The 24,983-nt window shown below is 51.4% G+C and overlaps 1 protein-coding gene across 1 annotated transcript; it reads left to right on the top strand.

Moving 5' to 3' along the window:
• The first annotated feature begins 4,537 nt into the window (after nt 1-4,537).
• On the top strand, nt 4,538-15,628 carry Aqp1 (aquaporin 1 (Colton blood group)). Its single transcript, XM_051152323.1, has 4 exons — nt 4,538-5,067; nt 13,761-13,925; nt 14,213-14,293; nt 15,033-15,628. Exons 1-4 carry the CDS (start codon nt 4,684-4,686, stop codon nt 15,210-15,212), a joined length of 810 nt encoding a protein of 269 aa, XP_051008280.1. The 5' UTR covers nt 4,538-4,683; the 3' UTR covers nt 15,213-15,628.
• The last annotated feature ends 9,355 nt before the right edge of the window (nt 15,629-24,983 follow it).

Here is a 24,983-nt window from a genome sequence, read left to right as displayed (position 1 = left end):
GCTTGAGAAATTGTGACTATACTCCTTCGTGGAGGTCTTTGCCATCCCTCAGTGGGTTGGGATAGAGACAGGGGCAGCACTGTCTCCTCAGGCACCCTCCCTGGACCTCAGCCTGATTCTTGAATCTCCATTTTTTTAATTTTGGGCCGTGATCCTTCATCAAAGCACTATAGACTCCACAAGGCCAATGGCAACGTTTTTCCATTCTGTCCCAGTCACTTTTCTGCTATGGCCAGAGAATTGCTGGTAAAAGATTAAAATAGAAAACCCCACTGTCTAGAAATGGGTGTGGTATTGCCCCTCACCCCAAAGACAAGAAGTCTGGCTAAAGGCAAGTAGGGGTGAGGGTGAGGGTAGGGAGGGGCAGGGTGAATAGGAGACAGAAGCCTAGAAATTATTAAATTGTTCCATCCCCAGTGAACCACTGGGGCCCTGCTAAATCCGTTTTTGATTTAAGAGTGATCGTATGATGCCTAAATGCCCAGATGCCGCCTATTAGACAAGGAGGAGGCCCCTCCCTTCGTATGCTGGGAGAGGCGGGTGTCCTTCACTTGAGAGCAGGAATGAGGGTAGATGTCCACTAGAAATCCCACCATGCTCGGCTCTCTGCTCAGCAACCTGAGGGACTCAGCCTTTTCTGGGCTCAGTGTGGGATGGTCCAGGGTGTTGGGACAGTGGAGGCCCTGCACGGGCATCTAGGAAGGAGAATGGATGACACTGTGGCAGGGAAGGGATGTGAATGGCCACACCAGATGTGGTGAGCTAGGGCACAGGAGCTGGGAAGGGAGGGGCTGACATGAGGCCAAAATGCCCTGTGAGGAACCTGAGCAGTGGGCAGAGAAGCTGAACTTCAGAGACCCTGAGAAACCCTCTGCCCTGGTTTTTCAGCAGAAACACTGTTGGAGGGGCTGGGTTTATCTCCAGATCGACACCTCTGGCCATGAATTCCTGAGAGAACAAGCCTATCTGGTAGGCCAGGAGGGGAAAGGAGCTCCTTTTCCTCAGGCCTATGAGGGACTATGCTATCTTCCTGTCCCGCTTCCCTGTTGTTACTTCTAACTCAGGAAAGCTGGAGCAAGCCTGGAAAACTCATCCAAACTCTTGGTGAGCTTATGGTGACTGGAGATTCACATGTACTGCCAAGTCCCTTCCTACCCCACACTCTGTATTCCTGGTGGGCCTTCACAGGGAAGATGAAACCATTGCTCTCCCTGACTGGCTTGTTGAAAACATCTCCCTGGTAAGAGGTGGAGATCTTTCCTTTCAGCTCCTCTGTCCTGCATGTTACCAAAGTGACAAAGTGAAAGATGGACCACACCCGGGCATGGTTCCTTTCCATATAACCTAAGATTCCTATCTTTAGCCTGCCTCTGAGGCTCTGTCACTGTCCTCTGAGATGGAAGTTCTATGGCACTCCAAAGAAATAAGACAACTCCAGACCATCCTAGGAACAACCAGCTCTTACTGGCACGGGCCTCACTGGGCATGTCAGGAGTCAGGCACATCTGGAAAAGCACTTGGCAGGACAAAACCAGGCCTGTCACTAGGGCCCAAGTGACCTCAAGTCCTGCCTGGAGCTTGGGCACTAGGACAGAGATGCCATCGACTTTATTTAGTCTGGCCTGAGCCTGAGAGCGAGTTCACAGGAAGGACACAGGAGCATCGGGACACCCTGAAGGAGAAGCATGGCCGGAATCAGGCCTTGGACGTAGGTTCCCAGGGATGAATGCGCTGTCGCGACTCTGGCTGCCTCCTGCTCCTCTGTGATCTCACCTTAGATCCGCTGCTGACCTCTCCACCTCCGTTATGCACATTGCTGGAGCTGTTTTCTCCAGCACCCCTTGCCCACCCTGAGACTTGTAGCCCAAGGCCCTTGCCTTTTGTTCTGGGAGAGTGAACTGGGTAAGGTTACCTGTGGCTCGGGACCCTTCCTTGGGGGATGGTACTTAAGGTCCAGGATTAAGTGGTACAGCATTCTAATCTCCGTGTCTCTTCTTTTGGTATATCACTGATAACTACCCTGGCCTCAGCAAGGCACTGCCTTCTTTCAGCTTGCGTCTCCTGGTCAGCCAGCCTGGCGTGTGACAGACCACTAAGAGAGGTTGAGGTATAGGGCCTTTCAGCCTGATATCCAGCCAGGAACCTTCCCACTTTTCCACGCAAACAGCCAGTTCAGAATTGCAAGGCCCCGTTGGCATTGTGGGAGGGTAGTGACAGATAAGGTCCATATTGATATTTTGGGCAATGTCTACATTCTGATGGCATCTCCTTTGCCCAAAGGATGAAACCATGTTCATAGGCTCAGTTGTTTTGAGGTCTAAACAGTTTGTGAGTTTATGTGGTAGAGAGAAAGCTTTAGGAAGACAAGGCGCTAGTCTGTGTGGCCTATGGCTGTTCCTGCCATATCCAGAATTGTGCTTGGCATGCTGCTCGTGCTAATAAAATACCTGTGCTAAAGAATGTATTAGTAATTTCCAAGGGGATCTTGCCACTGCTCCCAGCATGCATGTATGCATGCATGCACACGTGCATACATATACAGACATAGACACACGTACACTAGCAAGCCACATACTTCAGCCACAGACTTGGTATTCAGGTACTGACATAGCTGCTTGAGATACACTTAGGTCCACAGAGGCTCGTATTTCTCAATTGGTTCTGATGTACTGTTCTGCTGCCTGGCCCCACACCAACCTCTGGTGTGGGCCAGCTCCTCTCCCTACTGTTTTCCTAGAATCTTCTTGGCTGGGTTGCTGAGCCAGACAGCATCAGCTCTGAGCCCTGCACACCCTTACAGACAGATCTTTAACTAGAGGCCCCTGGAACTGAAGAGTGAGTCCCTTGATGGGGCTGTGTGTCACTATCAGGCCCCAGGGGAGCCTCTCCGAATCTGGGATGTGGCAAAGAGTCCAGAAGGTGGTCCATCATACTAGCTGCCTCTCTAGAGGGTTAAGAAACCTTTGATTACCTCCACCTGCCCAGGCTACCTGGGCAGAGGGGCCTGAGCAACCACTCCACCTCCATTCAGAGTCCTTCCCTCTTGGTCTTCTAAGCATTTGGGTGCATGATGGTGAATGCATTCTCAACCGGCCACCTGCTTCCATTAAGCATACCATGGGATCCCTACAGGTCACATCCGGTGCAGCTAGACACAAAGTGACCCTTGAGAGACAGTATTATTCTCTCTAGGGTGGACCCCAGATAGAAAGTGCTTGGCCCTACCTTGTTTTCCCATCTCTAATGGGAAAGAATCCAATGATCCTGGTACGGACTGAGGTGGGAAAAGAGGGAACCTGATCATTCAGTCCCTGCCTTGTGGCCACAGTGAGAGCCTTGCTGTTGGGCCTCCTTTGCCTTCCAGCACACTCAAACAGTAGGGAAGTGACCAGTTCTCTCGATTCTAGGGGTGCACAGGGAGCAGGGTGGAGGCTGGGTCTACAGCGTGGCCTCCTCCCATCCTACTATTGGAAAATGCCTCTGGTCTCCCTCACTTTCCTCTCTCTTTGTTTCTGTATTTCAATTCTGGTTCATTGTCCTCTCTACCCAGTTTGTGTTCTTCCTGTTTCTGAAGTATTGTTGTTGTTGTTTTAATCCTGTGATGCTAAGGATTGAACCCAGTGCCTAGACAAGTGTTTACCAGTGAGCTGTATCCCTAGCTCTTCCCACCGCCCCCTTCTGGCTGGGAAAGCTCTTTCACCATCCACCATCACTTGGATGATGCTTCCAGTCTCTTGGCCTCAGCCTGTGTCTCCCATTCTCTCCTTTTCAAGTCCAGCGGCCAATCCTTCTATCTCCCCAGTAACCTGTTAGCTCCGTTCCCTATGGGGCGGGGGGGGGGGGGGGGGAGCCCTCAATATCACCACTTTCCTCCTATGGCCCTCAAAACATGGACTCAAATTGTTTTAAGTTTGAGGATTTGGGGGTGTTTCCCAACAGTCTTGCCTGGCTTAGGCCTACCCTTGTCTGCAGAATGATTAGACGGTTCCTAGAGAGCTTCTCTACCCCCCCCCCATCAATGGAGGCCTGCATGGTGAGGGGACACCCCAAAAGTGACATACAACCACTTGGCCCAGGCCAGGACATTGGAGGCCAGACTGACCCACAGATCTCTGGGCCTGAGGACATCAGATTACTAACCTTGCTCAGAGTGGGATGGAACAGACAGGCAGATTCTGGTGCCACCTTCAGGGAGGGCAATGTCCACCCTGAGAGTCTAGTCAACCCCTATTCCCCGCCCCTTCTAGAGTGCCTGGCTTTGCCCTCAGTCACCCTTGAGCTTTGCAGGCTGGGCGGGGACACCTGGATTTCTCTGCCCCCCCCCCCCCCAAGAAGGGCCAGCTTGGAAGAATTTCCCAAAGCCTATTAGAGCAACGGCTGCCTCCTGCCTGCCTCCTCAGGCTGGGCAGGGCCAAGGGCTGAGGCGGGTGGAGGGAGCAAGGGAGGGCAGCAGGGGGAGAGGAGGAAGGAAAAAGTTGGCAGGCAGACAGCAGAGCCCTGTCTGCATCCATCGCAGAGAGGAGGCCCGTGTGGTGTGGGGCGGGCCAGGAGCAAGGAGAGGCCTTCCTCCCTTTGTGCTCCCCCCACCCAGCCCTATAAATAGGCCCAGCCCAGGCTGTGGCTCAGCTCTTGGAGGGAATCAAGCACCAGGCATCCAGCGGTTAAGTCGAATCCCCTGCCAGCATGGCTAGCGAATTCAAGAAGAAGATCTTCTGGAGGGCTGTTGTGGCTGAGTTCCTGGCCATGACCCTCTTCGTCTTCATCAGCATCGGCTCTGCCTTAGGTTTCAACTACCCACTGGAGAAAAACCAGACACTGGTCCAGGACAACGTGAAGGTGTCGCTGGCCTTTGGTCTGAGCATCGCTACTCTGGCCCAAAGTGTGGGTCACATCAGCGGTGCTCACCTCAACCCAGCTGTGACACTGGGGTTACTGCTCAGCTGCCAGATCAGCATCCTCCGGGCTGTCATGTATATCATCGCCCAGTGTGTGGGAGCCATCGTCGCCACTGCCATCCTCTCGGGCATCACCTCCTCCCTAGAAGCTAACTCACTTGGCCGCAATGATGTGAGTGGGGTTATCTCAGGCTTGGGGTCTGTAGGGAGGTACAGAGAGGGCACTGGCTCCATTTGCACACTGTATAATGGAGACACTGAAGAACAGAGTGAATGGTGAGGGGTTCTGAGGTCATGCTGAGAACTGGGGCTAGAATTCAGCTATGCCATGGGGTCTCTTTACTGCCAGGTGCCATGGGCATGAGAGAGTCACACAATAATGGTTGTGCCAAAGTCCCCTGCAGAGTGTCTACTGCCAGGAATAAGCTGAGGGGGAAGTTAGCCACGTGCCAGCAGGTTTTATCCCTCCACTGGAGTTTCTTGACCCTCTTCGGCCCTACCTGGGCAGCCACGTTTCTCTTTTGCAGCCCTGGGCACTAGGCAATCTCTCCTTATTGTCCCAAGCCCATTTTATCTGGATACCTAGCATGTTTAAAGGCACTTCTGCAAGTGTCTGGGCATGACTCCCTTGTAAAGTTGCCTGGGGTTCTGGGTAGCACTTAAGCCTCACCTAGGTCCCCAAGTAAAGTTCTTCAGGAAGTCGGGAGACAGAACCCCCTTTCACCCCCCTGCCTCCCAACAATCAAAGTCGAGGGAACAAAACTCCCTCTGGAGTTGTTGGAAGAGTCTTCTAGATAACAGTCCAGGAGAAGGGGTCGGCTCGGTGGTCCTTGGCCACTGAACGCTGTGGCATATGCTCTTTTGTGTGGGGAGGTGGAAGTGAAGGTGCACGCATGTCTACGTGGGCCCTGAACTTGTATAAATTGTTTTCACGTTGATGCTGCTCTTGAGAATGTGTAACCACTTGTGCCCATCATTCCTGGCTTGAATGATAAGCCGACTCTGGGAGCTGTATGGCAACTGTTCAAAAGAACTGCCCCTGGGTTACTCCACACAGCTAAGTGGCCTCAGTTGTGGTTGCCTGGTCACAGACCTTTTCCAGCTTCTTAGCTAAGTGCCCATGCCGAGTGCACTTGGGTTTAGTGGGAACCAGTTTAGCGGGACTGTCTGAGTAAGGGTATATATAGGATGATGTCACAGATGGGAAATAGACTGGAGTCCCTCACCAAAGGCAAAGACTAAAGACAGAGTGGAGGCACTTGCCTCAGAGAAACAGCTGACTGGACCCTGGCAGGGTAGATGCATGGGGACAGGGGCAAAGAAGTGGGCCAGGGCTCCTGTGCGCTGGGTGGCTGTGGGTGACTTGATTTCTCTCATTTCCCAGCTGAAGTTCAGGTCCTGGAGATGGAGATGGGGAGGGAGGTGCAAGTCTGGTGCCCTGCCACTGGGGTGAGCACTTCTGTGCTGCAGTGACACCTCAAGATCACACTTTTAAGTCAACCTCTGCTCAGCTGGAGATTGAAGATTAGCCCTGTGGCTGGAGTTTAGACTTTAGCTAGAGGAAACTTGGCTGCCCCAGGCAGGCCTAAGGAGCAGAGTCAGAGAGGCAGTGTCTCTTGAGACTTCGGTCTCTCCAATAGGAGCAGGGCTAGGTGCCTCAGTGAATTCCTGTGAGGAGGTTCAAGTTCCCCCTGAAGTGGGGGTTGGGGAGGAATGGGTGGAAGCAATGAAGGCTCCCTGTGGGGAGGAGGTTGAGACTCCTAGGGCTGCTTGTCTCTTCCAAGTCAAGTGACAGGCAAGACCTATGCCCTTGCTGGCAAAGGCCTCCTGTTCTCTAATATGGTCATCCAAGGCAGGGGCGGAGTGGGATAGCTTCAGCAGCACCTGATCTGGCTACACCCCACTTCTGTCTCCATACCCACCCCCCCCCCCAGTTTTGCAGAGTTGTCAGAGTATATGCGTCAGGCGGGATACATACAGCTGGAGGAGAAAAGCTTCAGGCTAGTGTGGGGAAGGAGACAGGAACCCAGATTGAAATCCTGTTGGTTGTTAACTACCGAATCTTCTCGGAGCCAAGAATCCTGAGGTACATCTCCCTCTCCCCCATATACACTATAAGCTTATATTGTTGGCTGGCGCTAACTACCTCCCCCAGAAGTGCTTGGCATAAGAGGAACACCAGCAGCAGTGTATGGAAGGAACCAAACACTGTGGTGGGGTTCCTACTACCCCCTCCAAACAAACAGTGGACCTTGGCTTGTAGGACAGCCAAATGACTCTCCTCAGGCACTGGCTCCTGCATCTGGAGTGACTGATCTCAGTGCCTTAGAGGGACAAGCAGTCAGTGGCACAGGTGGCAGCTTCTTTCCTCCACATCCCTGGGGAAGGCTTTCACAGCTCCTCTGCCCCTACCCCCACTCCACTGCCAAAACCTGGGTGGGGTGAGTTGTTGGCATGGAGATTTCCAAAGAAAATAGAGGGGAAAGTGGCAGGAAGTGGTTGAGTGAGTCAGGGGGTGTCCCTCAGGGACATAGTAGGGACAACTTTCTCCTGACTAAGTCAAGGCTCAGGAAACGCCCTAGAGAGACCACAGGCCTCCTATAAGCCCATCGGTCCCTTCTGGGTTAAAAATCTGGAGCTGAGTTTTCACCCTTGCCTACAGGCTCTGAGGGTCCCTTCCCAGGGTCAGCCACTTCCACCCTATGTTGCTCCATGCAATCGGCTGGGCTTAGATAGCCAAATTCCCACCTATGAACCCGGTGAACAGGATATAAAGGGCGTGGCTGGCTTTGGGAGTAAAGGATGCTGGAGCCTTAGATCCTGGCATCCTGGCTGTTTTCATTCTTCCCCGTTCTGGCCCTTATCCTGCAGAAATGACTGGGGTTGGTTGTTGGCTGCTGAGGGTAAGGCTGGGTCAGCCAGGATCCCTGGTTTGGGCAGCTTGTGGGCCTGAGGCCAGATAAACTGCACAGCTGCCTGTGATACCAGGCAGGAGGCAGGTGAGATAAGAGGTGTCAGGGCGGGCCAGGGAACTTTTGAACTGGAAGGATGGGAGGAATGCCAGGAGAGCTCCAGAGGGGTGGACCTACAAGAACCCAAATGTAGGCTGAAAAGAAGCTTAAGGAAGATGGGGCCTAGAGGCGGTCATTGAGTTTGGGTGGGCTGGGGTCATGGTAGGAGGCAGGATTTTGAAGGTAGAAGGAACTCTGGGCTTGAGCTGGTGTCTGAGTGTGTCTGGAGGGGACCGTGCTCACAGAGCCACCTGGGGCTCAGACAGAAGGCCCATTTATTGTCTTCAGGGTCATCTGTTAGCCCTATTGATTCAGGATCCAACTGCTTCTACCTGCTCTCCCACCTGATATAGATCTGGTTTTGAATGCCCGCTCTTCTTCCAGTTTCTCGGGTGTTAGCCATGAGGAGAGAGGGTTTTCCTTACCTGTAGGCTTACCAGGGTTGAGGCCCCTGCTACCCACCACTGGGGTTCAGGAGTGGGCTATAGAAAAGAAGTGTAAATTTCCAATGCCCTAACCCAGTCCAGCACGGCCAGGGACAGAGCTGGGGGCTGGGTGTAACAGCATAGCTGGGACCTGTAATTAGCGTTTCCAGGCAGAACCTAGGAGGGAAAGGGCAGGGGGGAGAGCATAGAGAGGTGGAGCTTTGTGGCAGGGTAGACATTCCTTCCCACAAGAATTCTGAGGCTGGGTCCTCCATAGCATCTGTTGAACAGTACAGCTGGTGTGGTCTACCTATCCCAAACCTAGGTCCACCTGGGATAAGTATTTAAAAGACAATGCTCCAAGAGGACATACACAAGTGGCCTCTGAGGAGAGCTGCTCCCTCCCACCCTGCCCCACCCCAGCCTCAGCTCCTCTGCCCTGGTACTCCCCATCTCTAGCCCAGGCAGCTTTCAGCAACTCACCTCGAAGGCCCTACACAGCCCTGCTCTCCAGGGACCCACTCAGGGTGTTCTCAACTGCAACCCACCAGGCCTCTCCAGGCAGGTCACAGTATCCACTCCTAGGGGTGTCTGGGAAGCCATGGTGGCAGAGAGCTTTAAGTTTTTGCTGGTAGCCGTACCATGGGAACTCCGGTCCTGTCCCATCTGTGAGTCTCAGGGCTCTGGAACAGTTGAAACTTGAGTCTCCTGCCTGCAAATACAGGCAGGAAAATGTCCGTGAGGCTCAGGAGTGATCAGGGACCCCTCTGTCTGGGCCTTTTTCAGGAGACTAGAGGGAGCCCTGGACCACAGTAGGTTGGCACCCAGGTGGGATGAGCTGGAGCAGGGGTCTCTCTATTCACCCAAGCAGCTAATGTCCCCAAGCATCCCTGAGACTGAGAATAAAGCCCATAGACCGAAGAGAGTGGGTAGGCTTGATCGGCCCTTCCAGGACTTGAAATCCCTGTAGAGACTCTCCAGAGGGGAGTTTCTGCTCCATATAAAGATTTGTTGTTCTTGTAGTTGTATTAAATTCAGGAAGCAGCGTCCTCAAACAGATCAGCCCCCTGGCTCTAGAAATATGCAAGTTGGACCCACCCGACAAGGAAGCTGCTCTTGCCACTTCTGGCTGTGCAGTGTAGGTGGGTGGCATGAGGTTCTGTGACCCAGGCTTTGTGCCGAGCTGAAAATAGGAGTTGGAGATTTGAACTCAGGTTTCTGGGTGCTGACTGGAGGTGCCCACCTGATTTCAGGCAAGGAGGAATCTGAAGACTGCCTTGGGCTGGATTCTAGGCAAACACCTCCACTTTGCAGTTTGGAAAACTGAGACCCAAGCAAAAGGATGGATCTTTGTCAAGGTTGCACAATGAGTGATGTCAGGGCAGGTCTGTGCTTCAAACATTCTACAAACATGTGCACACACGTGCACATGCATGACATGGGGCCAAGAACATGCTCTCAGCACTGCTTGGATCTGGGGTCCCAGGAGGGGGACGGTCCTCAAGGGAACCTCTTCCTTTCCCTGCTCTGCAATAAAGAAAAGGAGGAAAGGAGTTGGAAACCATTGCTTTGTGTATTGTTTCTTGTCAGGAAGATAAAATGGCTCTGGGAGCAAAAGATTCTGGGCCCTTGAGACCAGCGGCCTTCTCACTCACTCACTCGTTCCCTTTGTCACTTCCCTCCCTTCTCCAGCTAGCAGTGGCACTGCCCCCGTGGGTGTGAAGCATGAGGGGGCATAGTGACGCATTCAGAAACGCCATCAGACACACCAGTGCAAACACATAGAAACCATCTGGGACTTTGTGCTGCTCAGAGCCGCTTGCTCTGCAGAGCATGCCCAATGTAGTGCCTTGAGTAAAAATGAATCTTGGGCTACGCTTGGGAGTACTTGGCCAGGATCCTGTCACCTTGTCTAAATTTTCTCCAGGGACTTAAACAGACTGACTAGCCTCCAATCCCAAGGTGAGGGTTTCACCTGCTTTCCTTTAATCAAGTATTGCTAGTGGCATGACATAATTCTTGCCTGTTTTTGTATCAGCCTTTCTTTGACTGCCCCATTCTATCAGTTTCTATGGGGAGGATTATTAAAAACGTTCACTTTGCAAATAGTTTGATCTGACTCTTGTGACTGTCCATTTTAAAAAATAATTTATTTTTAGCCTAAATTGTTTCTTTACTGTCTATAGGTTTAATATTTTTATAGTCCTTAGATCATGTAATTATTCTGTAATAAGCCTTTTAAGGTCTAACAAAAGAGAAGGAGCTTCTCGCTCCCAGACATATGGCCACGTGTAGACACAACCGACAGTGGTCCACAAACTCACACAGCTGTACACTGAGCACATGTAAGTTCTAACTGAGAGATGATGAGGTGGAGCCCACTGCTCCCTGGCGGGCTAGTGCTGAGTACTGGAGACAGTGGGGTGGGCAGACAGCCATGTCTCTTGAGCTGTTCCTTGAGAGCAGAGGCTGAGCCTCAGCCAGGGCTGGCCCTGGACTCTGTTGCTCCCCAAGGGTGGGGCACTGGAAGCCCATCCTCAAAGTCAGGGCCCCATGCCTGGGATTCTGTGAGCTATTCTGGTGACTTGCCTACAAGTAGCAGGGAGGGTTCAGGTAGGATGGCATAAAGAGGTCAATCCTGGGCTGGGACACACTGCCAGTCTTGAAGACACCTCCTGCCAGCAGCCCATTTGAAGCTGGAAACAGTCTGTTCCCTTGGTAGCCAGCACATCAACCTAAGAGCTTGGGGTGACATAAACCCTGAGGTGAGAGTCCTGGCCTCACCACCTCCTTGTTGAGCATATGTGCCTGCTCTGTCCTGTCACACGTGAGTCTCAAAGGCCACTGGCTGGCCTCTCATCTCCCAGCTAAACAGTAAAAGCATAGGCTCTTCATTCTTAGGGCTTTGTCGGAGTAAGCTGTCTTCTAAAGCAACTGGAAGTCCTGGAAACTATGCGCTTTCAATCCATTTCATAATGAGCCTCCCCTCAGAGGTTTTTTTTTTTTTTTTTTTTTTTTTTTTTTTTTTTTGCAGAGCCCTGGCAAGGCTCCCAAGCTGGGAGGGACAAACACCCAGCTAGATGGCAGGTGGAGTCTCTCTTCTCTGTGATGCTCAAGGGCTCAGACTATCTTAGGAGGGTGTGGCGGCCGGGAGCAGACTGAAGCCTAGTCCCGCCACTCCTTAGAGCTGGCGAGTTTGCACCTTAACCTACGATCTCACCTGAGTTCAGCGATCAGGAGTGTTGAATACTTCCCAAGAGCTGCATGGCCTGCTCTACCACTCACACCTGCATTCACAAAACCGAGTGTTGCTCTTTCAACGTTAGTCAGTGAAAAAAATCCAGGCACAACTAGACACACATGCCCAGACGTGGCTCTTTTCCAGTGATAAATGACAGCAGCTGGGCTTGGCCCTGTTTGAGTTGTTTGAAATGTATGGGCTGTACACAATCACTATGGCTTGCCTTTTCTAACCTCCCTTTCTTGGAAGGTGACACAGACCTTTATCATTTCTAACCTCTTACTGTTTTCCCAGATGTACGTGGCTCGGGTACACTAGGCAGTGGGAGAGCTGTGGTCATTAGCCTCAGAGGCAAATGAGGTGGCTGGGGGAGCTGGTTGCTGCTGGCAATGGTAGGAGACCTGGGCAGTGGAAGGGGAAGGCTGCCAGCCTTATGGCTTTGAATGCTTAGGAGTAGAGTGCCGTCCAGAGTTTCCAGGCCACATGGCTGCCTCCTGCTTCCTGAGACTCAGACCTCTGGGCCTGGAACCAGGGCCTGCTTTGCTTTGTGTAGAAAGTGGTACCTTGAGTAGGGCTTGGGACTCAACCCTAGTTTAGAACCAGGGGAACAGATAAACTGGCTCTGGTTACGTCCCTGAGAAGAGCAGGGTGGGGATTGAATGTGAGCAGGAGGCTTAGGGACAGCTCCATTAATTGGTGAGGAAGTGTTCACCTCAGGACCCCTGCCAGCTAGCAATTAGGCCAGCCCAAGAGAGTAGAGGAAATGGAGGGAGCGAAGCCATGAATGTCAGTGAGGGCCACAGGCTACCCAGGCCAAAGTGGAAATAACAACCGGGGCCTTCTAGTTGGCCTTCCATCAAGCCTTCCTGGCCTCAGGCAGCCTCTGCCAGGAGATGTAGCTATTCTCCACATCCATCTCCACCACCTGGTAGTCCTGGCCTTTTTCATCTTCTCCACATGCCCAAGACAGGCTTGTGACATCTGAATCTTCTGGGTGTTCTTCTAGAGTCTAGAGTCCAGACAGCTGACACCTTAAACCCATTTTGCAGATAAAGAAACTGAGGCCCGGAGAGAGCCATTTTCATGGTGCCAACAATAGAACCTGAACACTGGCAGTCTGCCTCTGTTGCCTGACTTTGCTGTGGCATGATAGTTAGACATCACCCCAGAAGGCTCAGTGGCCATAGGGGACACAGCTTTGGGGCAAACCAGGAAAGGCGCAAAGCTGGGGCTTTAAGACAGTGGAGGGGATATGAGTCACTCCCTGAGAGCCAGCACTGCAGACAAAGGAGGGAAGAGCATTGTTCTTGTGAGATGGCCTGAGAACTGGGGAAACCCCCTGAAGAGGTGGAGGTGTGCCTCCTACCTAGGACCTTGCGGAGCACCTGGAGGCTTTGGGGATGCCACCACTCAGTCTCTCCTTGGGTTGGGCATGGAGAAGCATCCCAAGAGCTTTACCAACATGGCTTAGGCCCTCTGGTGTGGGTTCCACCAGCCCTCCGACTTGGAGCAGCTATCTGGATCCCCTGGGAGGGGTCTTCTCAGTGCAGCTGCAGGGATGGTATGGTTCCAGCGACTTTGTGGCAGTTCTCATTCCTTTCTTTTTTCCATGAGTCATGTTTCCAAAAGTGGTTTAGGAGCAGGGGCAGCCAGACTACAGTGGTGTGGCCCATGTAGCCAATGAGAGGGAAGGCAGGGCTGGGGCCAGGAAAGAGAAGAGGGGAGAGAGGAGATCCAGAGGGCCAAAGGAAATGGAGCTAGGGAAAGCTTTGGACTTGAAAGAAGAAAGCAATACCTCCACTTGGGTCCCCCCAACCAACATTTTCCTTCTCCTATGGGCATCCCTGACCACCTCCCATGTCTGAGGCTCACATCTCACCTGAAATGCCAGGTGTGTCATGTAGCCAACAAGGAGGCCCTGCTTTACCCTGGGCCTCTGAGCAGAGTGAAACAGGGCCTAGGCAGGACTGAGGATCAAGCCAGAGCACCAACAGTGTGGGACAAGGCCTGATTTTCATCACGTGCTTTGTGCGTCTGGCCTCCTGGGGTCACACAATGAGAAGCTCAGTAATAAGTGGCGAAGTGGTTAAAGATTGTCTCTTGATGTCTGGCCCTGGTGCTCTGGGAATCTTGTTATGCTCGCCACCTGCCCAACTCACTGGGCCTTCTCGCTTTTTCTTCCTGGCAGCTGGCTAAAGGTGTGAACTCCGGCCAGGGTCTGGGCATTGAGATCATTGGCACTCTGCAGCTGGTGCTGTGCGTTCTAGCCACGACAGACCGGAGGCGCCGAGACTTAGGTGGCTCTGCCCCTCTTGCCATTGGCTTGTCTGTGGCCCTGGGACACCTGCTGGCGGTGAGTAGGGGGAAATTCCCAGGTTGAGGCCATGGGGAGGTCAAGGCCAAGGCAAGAGCTGGTGAGCAGGGCTAGTGTGGGCATCAGTGGTACTTTGGATGGAACTTCTACCATGGGGGGGGGCGGCGACAGCAGACCCACTCTGGGTGCCTGAGCAAGGACACCAGAACCTCTGATGATGCCCCTTTCTCTGCTGAGATTGATTGTTCCCTTGTCTGCTCTCTCTCTTCCCCCACATTCCCTGTCACTTTCCTTACACCCCTGTTCGTTACATGCTTCCCTTCCAGATTGACTACACTGGCTGTGGTATCAACCCTGCTCGGTCATTTGGCTCTGCTGTGCTCACCCGCAACTTCTCAAACCACTGGGTAAGTCACCTGAGCACCCAGATAACATGGTGGGAGCAAGTTCTACCTGACCCTTGAGGCATAATTGTCCTCTCATTGAGATTCTGGGAGAGAGGCGGGGCAAAGGAAATAAAAAAAACCAAGGCCTGAGATGAAGGGAGGAGGGTTCACATGGGGAAAAGGTTTGCGTTTAGTCTCCACGTTGGCCAGCTCAGACCCACTAGCCTGTACACTGCCCTGCCCTGTCATCACAGCAGTGTGGTGGACAGCGGGGCTCAAATCTTGGCCCTGCCACCTCCAGATTTAGCAATGTCGAGCAGGCGTCGTGCCTTGGTGTCATAGACTGCAAATACTGTGGGCTTAGGATCGCTGCCTCTCTCAGGGTTGTTAGCATCAGGACAGTACCCATGTCTGCAAGCAGAGTTCTGAGAGAGAGAGGAGACCTCACACAGGGTTTAGCTCTGGTTGTTACTGGTCTGTGTGCTCCTGGATACCCTTCTATTAGACAAGCCCATATCTGGAAACCTTTCAAGGCTGGGGGAAGGGAACAGTAGCCATCCTGAGGAATGGGCTGCCACAGAGATGCCTGTACAGAAGCCAGGACGTGCCCAGTACACATCCTGGTCTGGGCCCACCCTGGAATCAGAAAGTAGTGGGCTGGTCTGTCTGCTTCTGACTCAAGACAGATGTGGGGGAGATTCCCAGAGGGAGGGGGGTGGTGTGGCCACCTGTCCTCTAACTGCTCTTGCTTCTTTCCTAGATTTTCTGGGTGGGGCCATTCATTGGGGGTGCCCTGGCAGTGCTGATCTATGACTTCATCCTGGCCCCACGCAGCAGCGACTTCACAGACCGCATAAAGGTGTGGACCAGTGGCCAGGTGGAGGAGTACGACCTGGATGCTGATGACATCAACTCCAGAGTGGAGATGAAGCCTAAATAGATGAGGCTTGGCCTGGGCATCCATATGGGGGTGGGGAAGGGATGGGCGGAGGGAGGGGAGGGCTGAAATCATATTGTAGACACTCTGACAAGCTGACCAAAGTCACTCCCCAAGACCTGCCTGACCTGAGTGGTCCAGCCTCATCTGGCCTGGCAATATCACTGTCTTTCTTTCTGTTTCCTGGTCTCAGAGCTTCCTGGGGACCGAGATTTGTCAATGCTGCACCTCGCTCCCTTGAAATCATGGAGGAGTGAAAGGGAGGGACCCACCAGCTAGTTGTCCCCTCAGAGTGTGCTAGGAAGTCCTCTTTATCCTAAAGTTGCCCAGCAAGTCACCCACCTTTGGTGCCTGGGATTTTGCCATTGTTGCTTTGTGCCTTTGATCATGGCCTTCCTTGAGCAGGCAATTTTCCCCAAAGACACTTGGAGGGAGAGGAGGTCTGCTAACTTTCCCCCTGACTTACCTCCAGGACCCTTCCCCTTAAACTCACTGTAAGACCTTGGAATTGTCCCTGTGTGTTCATTGATCTCATCTGCAAAGTGTCAAGTAAGGGACAGCTTTGGGGATGCTATGTGGACTTACCGCAGGTTCTAGAAGGGACAGTCTGGACAGCACTGCTTTGTCTACTTGGCCTGAGCCCTTTCCAAACATCCACAGCACACGAGCACATCTAGATGAGCTACACAGCAGAGGGTGGTCCAGGATGCCGGGAGTGCCTGTTCACTGAGCCTTCCTTTAGGCAGAATGAAGGCCGTTTCGTGGTAGAGGAAGAGCTCGACACTCTTTTATCTAGCTCTAGTTGGTCTGCCCGGGGAACTCGGCACCGCCTAGATGATTGTTTCAGTTCTCCAGTCTCCCTTGCAGTGTAGATGTGGCATTTACTAAGTAAGGAGCACTGGGCCATCTGCAGCAGCATGTCTGAGGAGAAAAGCAGCTAGATGTGTGGAGCAGTTCTGGGATAGATGCCCATGCTGGGCACACGGGGGCTTGGATACCCCTGCTTCATCATGGTCAAGGAGGCTCCTCCTGCCCTGGCATATGAGCTCCTGGATGGGTGAATTTCATTAAAGCCCGGAGAGCGGGCTCGCTGTGTGACTCTAGTCAGAGTTCTCTGTGTATCGACCTGCTGATGCAGCTTCTGCTGCAGCCCAAGGAGAGTCTGCTCAGGGGTGGGTGTCTTGTATTCAGCTTCTAGATTATTCCTATTCAATCCCATGAGGCCAGCATAGCTCTACCACTGTGCCTTTAGCCCCAAACCGAGAGACACATTCTTCAGGTGCTTAGAAGCAGCAGGACGGCCAAGGGGCCTCTGGCCTCCGGGGCATATCACAGCTGTACACTCTCCTCCATTCCATAGCAGGCACTATAACCCACTTGACAGATAGGGACACTGAGCACCCCATATGTTCAACTATATCATATTGGGTCCATCTTAGTAACCAAGGCCATGTCTGGCCACTCCCTGGTCAATGCAACAGACTCCTCTCCCCTCCAGCTTTTCCGTTTCTGCCTGGGCAATGGCTAAGGGCTGGGAGGGGGTGGTGGTGGTGGTGGTGAGGGTTATGCTAGAGGGATCAGGGGAGGCCCATCCTACCTGGTTCTGGCCACTGTCATCAAGGACCCCACGTCTGTCTGCTCTGTGTATGTTTCTTTGCAATTGAAATTTCATCTTATGGTAAGAAAATAAAGGACAATGACTTGTAAGGTCCTCCAGGCTTCCTGTGGTTTTTGCCTTGTTGGTACTGCAGCCCCACAAAGGGAGTCCATATTGTCCTTAAAAGGGGGACTTCTGAAGATGTGAAAATCTTGGGGCAACTAACTATGGGAAGTAAAGGAAAAGTTCAAGCCAGTTTAAATGGAGTAATAGGTGTCATTTTGGGCTCTGGAGGGTGAAAGAGTTAGGGAGAAGCAGGGTTGAAGTCCTAACTCTGTTAACCTCAGGACAGTCTGAGAAGCCACAGCTCTGTCAGGTCTCTACCCCTCCCTCTGATCACCTGGAAGCCCCACCCATACATGTGTCTTGGGACCCTCAGGGGTTGGCTCATCAGAAAAAAAGTGCAGTGCAGTGCAGTGCCATACAGATATTTGGATCCAAGTTCCTGACACTGACTCCATGTGTGACACAAGAAACACTTCAGGTAACCGTGAGTGTAGCCACTGGGAACAGGCATGAACAAGCCTGGTCCTTCTACAGAGGCTTCCTCTGGGAGGTGATAACCCTCAACCTCTTGCAGTGCTCTCTATATCATAAGCACAAGTGTCCCCAGGGGTATAGGCTGACGGGAGAGGGGGGCAGAAGGGCTCAACATTCTGCCATGTTTCCTGATGACACAATAAAGATATAAGAGGTAACACTGTAGAGGGCTTAGTGTTGTTGGAATGGTGTTTCTTACTGAGTGCAGTGTACACGAACCCTGGAGCTGCTGCAGCCCATTCAGACTTCCCTGACATCTTCCTGGTGAGGTACATGTTGTCAGAATTAGACAGTGACTGCCAGGCACGTTGTAGAGGCCAGCCCAAAGCCTCAGCCTCATCCATGGTTCTTCTTAGTCTGCCTCCTCCTTCTCCTTCCACCCTCTAGGTCTAGGTCTCCAGTGCCCTCAAGCACTGTGGGAACCAGTTACTTAATTTCTCCTCAGCTATTCTTGCCTCTGCTCCATTCCACAATATAACAATATAGCTTTTTTTTTTTTTTTTTTTTTTTTTTTTTTTTTAGTTTTTTGAGACAGGGTTTGGCTTTGTAGCCTTGGCTGTCCTGGACTCGCTTTGTAGACCAGGCTAGCCTTGACCTCACAGCGTTCCACCTGCCTCTGCCTCCTGAGTGCTGAGATTAAAGGCATGCTCCACCACCACCTGGTATAGCCTTTCTTTTTTTTTTTAATTTTTAATTTTAATACAGCTGTTCTTGTATGACTTCTATAGAATCCTAGAGTATAGAGGCAGCTGCTGGGGTTTCTGAGGTACCTATGAGGTACTAGGGACCTTTCTGTCACTTACAATATTAGAAGATAGAGCCATCTGCATTTTTAAAGGTTGCTTGGGTTCCTGCAGGTGAAATCAGTTGCTCAAGGCTACCTAAATTGGATGGGAGTGGGATTGAGGTTTGAGCTGGATCTGCCTGGCTTCAACAATTGGCTGTTTCCATTCTGTGATGCTGTCCTGTTCTGTTGCTATTCTTTATAGATTTAGCTCTGAGCCAGCAGAGAAGGCACACTGAGCTGCAGCTGCTGAGTCCACTCCTATAGAGTAAGAGGGAGACAGGAAGGAAAAGGGCTGTCCTGGTGCAACTCCCAACACTATGATAAGCCTACTCCTTCTGGATAGACACATGTGGTGATGGCTTAAGGTGCCACCAGTCTGAGACTGCTTTCATAAACATGTACCTACTCCTTACTTGAACGGAATATGATCAGCTTGTTCATAGAGTATATGAACAAGGGAAGGCCAATGCTGCACCACGAGGAACAATAATGCACCAAGCCAAGCTTTAGACGCCAGTAGGCTTGGGTACAATAACTTTGGGGCTGGGGCTGGAGAGGTTGCCAGAGGTTAAGGGCACTGACTGCTCTTCCAGAGGTTCTGAGTACAATTCCCAGCAACCACATGGTGGCTCTATATTGTGATCTGATGCCCTCTTCTGACCCGAAGGTGTACATGCAGGCAGAGCACTGTATACATAATAAATAAATTAAAACAACAACAACAATAACTTTGGGGCCAGGCACTTCCTCTAGCACTGGTGGGACCAGTGCTCCAGGCATCCATCTCCCCTGGTTCCTCAGATTTTGTTCTGTTTGGTCCAGCACAGATGAGTGAGCTTAGGAAATAACTGGAATGGGACGGGGGCTTCTTGAGTAAGCAGAGACCCTTGTCTGTTTTGTTCATCAAATTTTAACACATACAGCAAATTTCCTGAAAGCCTCCAGGACTCAACCTTTGTCCCCAGGCCCCTGAACAGTCAGGTGACTAAGCACATGAGGTGCCTTGGTGGGGGGTGTCTGTCACCTGCTTCTAATTGTGACCTTGCTGAGACTAGACTACGGGTCACCCACCCCTATGAAAACTATCCACAGCCTTAGCTGGAGGATGATTCAGCTGGCACGGAAGGCCGTGCCTTCTGCACCTGGCCTACAAGGAAGCAGGATGTGTTCTAGCAGCCACTGAATCCTAGAATATTTGTCTTTCCATTAAACTCACAAGAGCAAAATGCTGCAACATTACCATTGTCACACTCCATCGGAGGCCCCTGACTGGGCCTGGTACAGATTAGAAGACTTTCCAAACCCTCTTTGCAGGGAATACCAGCCAGAGGCCTGTGGTCAGTGTCCTGCCAGTGTGAGGTCAGATCAGTGTTTCTATTTTTTTTTTCCTTATTTGAGACAGGGTTTCTTTGTGTATCCCTGGTAGCCCTGGCTGTCCTGGATGCCCATATAGACCAGGCTGGTCTTGAACTCACAGAGATCTGCCTGCCTCTGCCTCCCAAGTGCTGGGATTAAAGGTGTGTGACACCACACTGGGCCTCAGATTAGTGTTTCTAAACATGTAGAAGTCTGTAATCCTTCCAGACCCTTATCCCCCTGCACCACTGACCCTACTCTGTGTGTGTGTGTGTGTGTGTGTGTGTGTGTGTGTGTGAGAGAGAGAGAGAGAGAGAGAGAGAGAGAGAGAGAGAGAGAGAGAGAGAGAGAGAAACAGACAGAGAGACAGAGACAGAGATACAGAGAGAGACAGAGAGCAGAAGAGAGGGAGAGAGACACAGAGAGAGACTTAGAGAGACAGAGAAAGAGAAATGTGTGAATGCATGTGCGTGTGTGCTTGTTCATGTGTGGGTGTGGGTGTGGGCATGCTACAGTGTTCTTGTGGAGGTCAGAGGACAACCTTCAGGTATCAGTATTTGCCTTCCTATCTTGTTTGAGATGGGATCTCTGTATCAGGCTACCTGGCCGCTACACCTCTGGAGATTTTTCTGTCTTGCCTCCATCTTTCTGTAGAGGGACAGTGGGCTTACAGACGTGACTGTATTCATTATTTTCCTTTTTACTTTTGTTGTGGTTTTGTGCGTGGATTCGGAGGATCTGACCTCAGGTCATCACGTTTTGTGTGGCAAGAGCGTTTATTCACTATGACGTTTCCCCAGTTTCATATTCTTCCTTTTAACAACTCAAACTCTCCACCAGGATCAGGGCATTCTGCTGTCTGGCTGCTGGGGACGCCTAGAAGAGGATGGGCCTATGCAGGTGCTCTGGGATACATCACCTGATGAGCAGATGTGACCTATTGTACTGGCCTTGATGCTGCCACCGTTATCCATGGGCCCAAAGCAGGCTTTGGTGATACCTTAAGGCAGCTACTTGCTACTCGACTAAGAACCACAATACCTGTGGTGAACCTGATAGATGTGTGAAGGGTTCTTTTCCTTTGGGGTTCCCAGGCTGGTCCTCAGCATCCTTGGAACCAAAGCTAGGAGCCCGGCTGGAAAAGCACTGGAGGAACTGGTGCCAGGCCCCCACCCTCGATGTGGCCAGGCCATGTGTGGGGCCATTAGGATTTTTCCATAGCTCCTGTAGAGCATACCTTTGCTGGTCAGAGGCTTCTCAAGGAGGGGACAGTGATTAATGTTTTATGGACGAGCTGCTGGGCGTGATGCCTTGTTTTCTTTAGGTTTAGAATACAATGAAGACGATGATTGGAATCTGCTGCCTAGCAAGGGGGCTGGGTGAGGCCATTCTTGGGAGGCCAAGGACCAAAGGTGCTGGCGTTTACCAGTCGTAGTGTCCAAAGGGAAGGTGGGTGAAGCCTTTGCTTACAGGGCTATTTTTTACCAGGTCCATGGGACCATCTGCACTTTGGGACCAACGCTTCTTGGGGCCTGTGACAACAGGTGCTTAGCAATTTTAAGAAACTCGCTGCCTGGGTGATTCTCCTTTATGCTAGCAAACTACTTTCACCACATGCAGAGTTCACTCCATCACTCTGGCACCTGGGCCATAGCTCACCGCCTGGGCACAGGGAGAGGGTACCACTGATGTGCAGCTTCAAGGCGACTCGGCCGCACTTGGTTTTGTTAGCTTTGGGTTTTTCTGAGATAGTCTCCAGGTTGGCCTGGAAGTCTCCATGTGTCTAAGGACGATCTTGAATGTCTGGTCCTCCAGCCTCTACCTCCTAAGTGCAGTGCCACCAGGTGTGTTTTATGTAGTACTGGGGGCTCAATCACAAAGGCAAGGCAAGCACTCTACCAATAGAGCTGCATTCCTGGTCTCCATTTCTGTTTTCAAACTACTGTAATTCTTTCAGGTGGGAGTACACATTTAATTCACAGAGTTGTCCATTCAGTAAAGCTTAAGGCCCAAAGAGTATGTGCACATGCACTTGTGTTGGTCAGTGGGGCAACTTTTGTCTCTTATACCCTGTTTTGATCCATCCGTCTATCTGCTCAGAGACACTCCTTCGTAGTTAACTGTCCCTGAGAAGTCCAGTTCAAGCCTTGAGGAGTACTCAGGCTCAGGCCTCTGAAGGATTGGCAGCCTAGTCTAGGACCAAGACTGCCACACAAGCAGAGGCCACAGGACTCCCCATAATCAGTGACTTTATTCACTGGCACTGTTTGGTTTGCCTACCTCCATTCTGATGTTCACATCTAATTAGCTCAGCTTAGGTCACTGCAGGGGCTTGGGAGGGGGACTAGTGAGCACATGTTTTCAAATAAGTTGCAAAGTAAGTGACAACATCATAACTTGTCTGCAGTTATGACATTGTAGGCAAGGGAATAGAGACTCTGCAAATGAGTCTAATCCAAAGAAGGGGGTTAATAAGGAGAGACAAATTCCTCAAGGGTTGGAGCACACACTGGCTGCAGTCTCTGATATTCTGGAAGGGCCCAGTGTGTCTTGACATGTTATTAACAGAAGCTTTTTTATTTTTTAAACTTAGCTAGCTGGGCACGGTGGTGCATGCCTGTAATCCCAGCACTTGGGGGTGGGGGCCGCAGAGGCAGGTGGATCTCTGTGAGTTCGAGGCCAGCCTGGGCTCCAAATTGAGTCCAGGACAGCCAAGGCTACAAAGAGAAACCCTGTCTCCAAAAATTAAAAAGAAAAGAAAAGAAAAGAAAAGAAACTTAGCTTATATTGTTTGTACTGCAGCTCAAATGGAAAACTGAAACCAAAAAAAAGAGATAAAATTTGTTTACATTAATTTTAAAATTGATGATAGCATTTATACCTTTGAGTTGTTACCCTCTCTTGAGTGTCACTTTAGTGTATGTGTGTGTATATGAGTTCAGCCCACTGCAGGGGCTGCTAGGGCCTCAAGTGGAATGCCCACACTGAATCTGAGCTGACTATGGAATCCTGCCCCCACCCCTTTCTGCTTATTTATTTGAACTGCAAGGAAGCCTTTCTTTCACTTGAGTTTTGACCAACATGAGGGTAGCCACAGGGCAGGCTTCATTGCTGACTAGAGGGTCTCAGTATTATGTGCATAGCAAACAAAGCCAGCCCCAAGACAGCTTTGCCAAGTCAGGCAACTTTAATGTCTCTATCCACTTTCTTTGTTGATATTTTGAATGAACTCATCTCTTTTCTTCCCTGCTACCATACAGTGCCATTGCACTCCCCTCTCTGTGGTAATCCCCCTGCCACACACAGAGAAATAAATGCTAAATTTGCTAAGAATACTGGCCACCTGTGTCTTCATTAGGCATGCTTCCTTGGCTGACATTTATAATAAAGAAGGTACAGCATAGAGAGAGCTAGTCCTGTGTATCCCTCAAATCAGGCTTGGGAGGCAGGTCTAGCACGAACAGGGGCCTTGGAGTCAGCATCCAGAATGTGTTTTTCCTGCATCCTGCATGTTCACCTATGTCCTGGGACCTGCCTGGAGGAGAGATAGATGGGCAGAGATTTCCAGGCCTTCATCACACCTGCTCTTTTTGCCTCTTTACAGGATCTTCTTGTCTGTCTCTCTGCAGACCTGAAGAGACTTCTCTGCTCCTCTTGTGGATTCCTACGCCCTGAGATGAGATGACTGCTCAACTGCTCGTGAAGTTCCCGGAATCACTGATGCGCCTGGACTGTGGCTGATGGCCCAGGGCACTGACCACGCGAGACGGACTCCAAGAATTGCACACCTGCCAGTGACCTCCTGAGCTGGGAGGGGCGGCAGCGCATCTGCCTCCAGGAATGTAGGGCTCAGAGACACCAGAGCAGAAACTCTCAGGGAGGCTGTGGCTTTGCTTCCAGAAGATTCTGAGAGCTCCAGCTCCCATTTCTTGCTGTCCTTCTATTTGAGTGGGAAGCCACCGTAGGCCATCCGTCCTTGGTGAGATCTTGGGAAGAAAAATAATCCTAGAATGTTAGATCTGAAAGGAGCTAAGCAGACTTGGGGATCTCACCCATGGGGGGTTTTCCATTCTGTTCTGGCCCGGATGTGTGGCCACCACTGGAGGATGAAGGCCAACATTTTACCCAGAGAGCTGTGGTACCCACCAACCTTCATCTCCACCTTGCCTCTGCTTGGCAGCCCCCCTTTTCATCTCCACCCCTGACATATGGTATCAAGGAGAAGGCTTGAGGCATGTCATCACAGGCTATACTTACAGAATCCCTCAGTATTCTGGCCACAGGAATAAAACCCAGACTGGGCAGATGTCCTCACATGCCTGCCTGTTAGTCCATATCCCCTTGCCACATGTGTCCAGGTAGAAACAGCATGCTGCCTCCTCAGGCCCCGAGCCAAACACTTTTGGAAGCTGCTAGAGGGCTGTGTTCTAAAGACCTGCAGAAGCTATTTGCAAAGCCAGGTCCTCCTGACCTTCTTCTTCACCTCTCCCTGCCTGGAGACTAATCTCCTGTTACTGATCTCCTACAGAGCAGGTCCTAGGACTTAATGAACCTAGGAACAGCTGAGCCTTCAGAAGTGTGGCAGAGCCGAAGGTACCTCTTCATACTCAGGTGCTAGGATGGACACATCTGTAGGTGGGGGCCAGAGAAGAGCTGAGGGCAACCGGAGAAACTGAGGCCAGTGGGAAGGGATCCGGTCTAAGTCAACGGAGGCTCAGTGAGCTAGAACATTTCCTTCACCCTGAGCTAGCCTTGACTTTCGCCTTCGCCTAATGTCTGCTGTGGTGTTTTGGGCCGGTCCCTGTTCAGCCCTCACCCCCCAAAAGGCCTTCCCATCCCCTGGACAGCACTGCAGTGCAGGAGCCAACAGCCATGTCTTTTGTCCTACCTAAACTGCAGCCTTCCCGGCCCTACCCATCCACTTTTGGTACTTTGAGTCCCCAGGGATGTGGGGACAGGCTCAGAACAATGGAGAGAAAAAGGACTTGTTTGCATCTCAGTTTACTGGCTGGCCCCCAAAGGCAGAGTAGGAATGCTGTTTTCCCTGGGTATTAAGTTGGGGGGGGGAGGACTAGAGTATTGGGAGATAACTGAGGAGCAAGGGCCATGAGAACTGCTGGGAGAGTTTGGGGTTCTCAGTATGTATGCATTTTGTAATGGAGTCTGGGCCTGGATATTGGGGACCCCTGACTACAACCCTCAGAGTAGTGAGCAGAGGGGTCTCCAATGTGCACGCACTGTGTGGCACTCTACAGGGACTTTGTAAACACACTACCATACCTGATGCTGATAAAGGAGCTGGGAGTGAGGCATTCCGTACTTACGTCTGACAAATCTGTCTTCAGCTCTTACTAGGTGTCAGGGACTATTCTGGCTGCTGGGTATTAAACAGAAGGGGCAGTGTTTATATTTTATGAAGAATAAATTAGAGAAA

The sequence above is a fragment of the Acomys russatus genome, chromosome 10 (assembly GCF_903995435.1).
Source record: "Acomys russatus chromosome 10, mAcoRus1.1, whole genome shotgun sequence".
Classification (NCBI taxonomy): domain Eukaryota; kingdom Metazoa; phylum Chordata; class Mammalia; order Rodentia; family Muridae; genus Acomys; species Acomys russatus.
The sequence above is the reverse complement of the archived record's forward strand: the minus strand, read 5'-3'. Positions and strand labels throughout refer to the sequence as shown.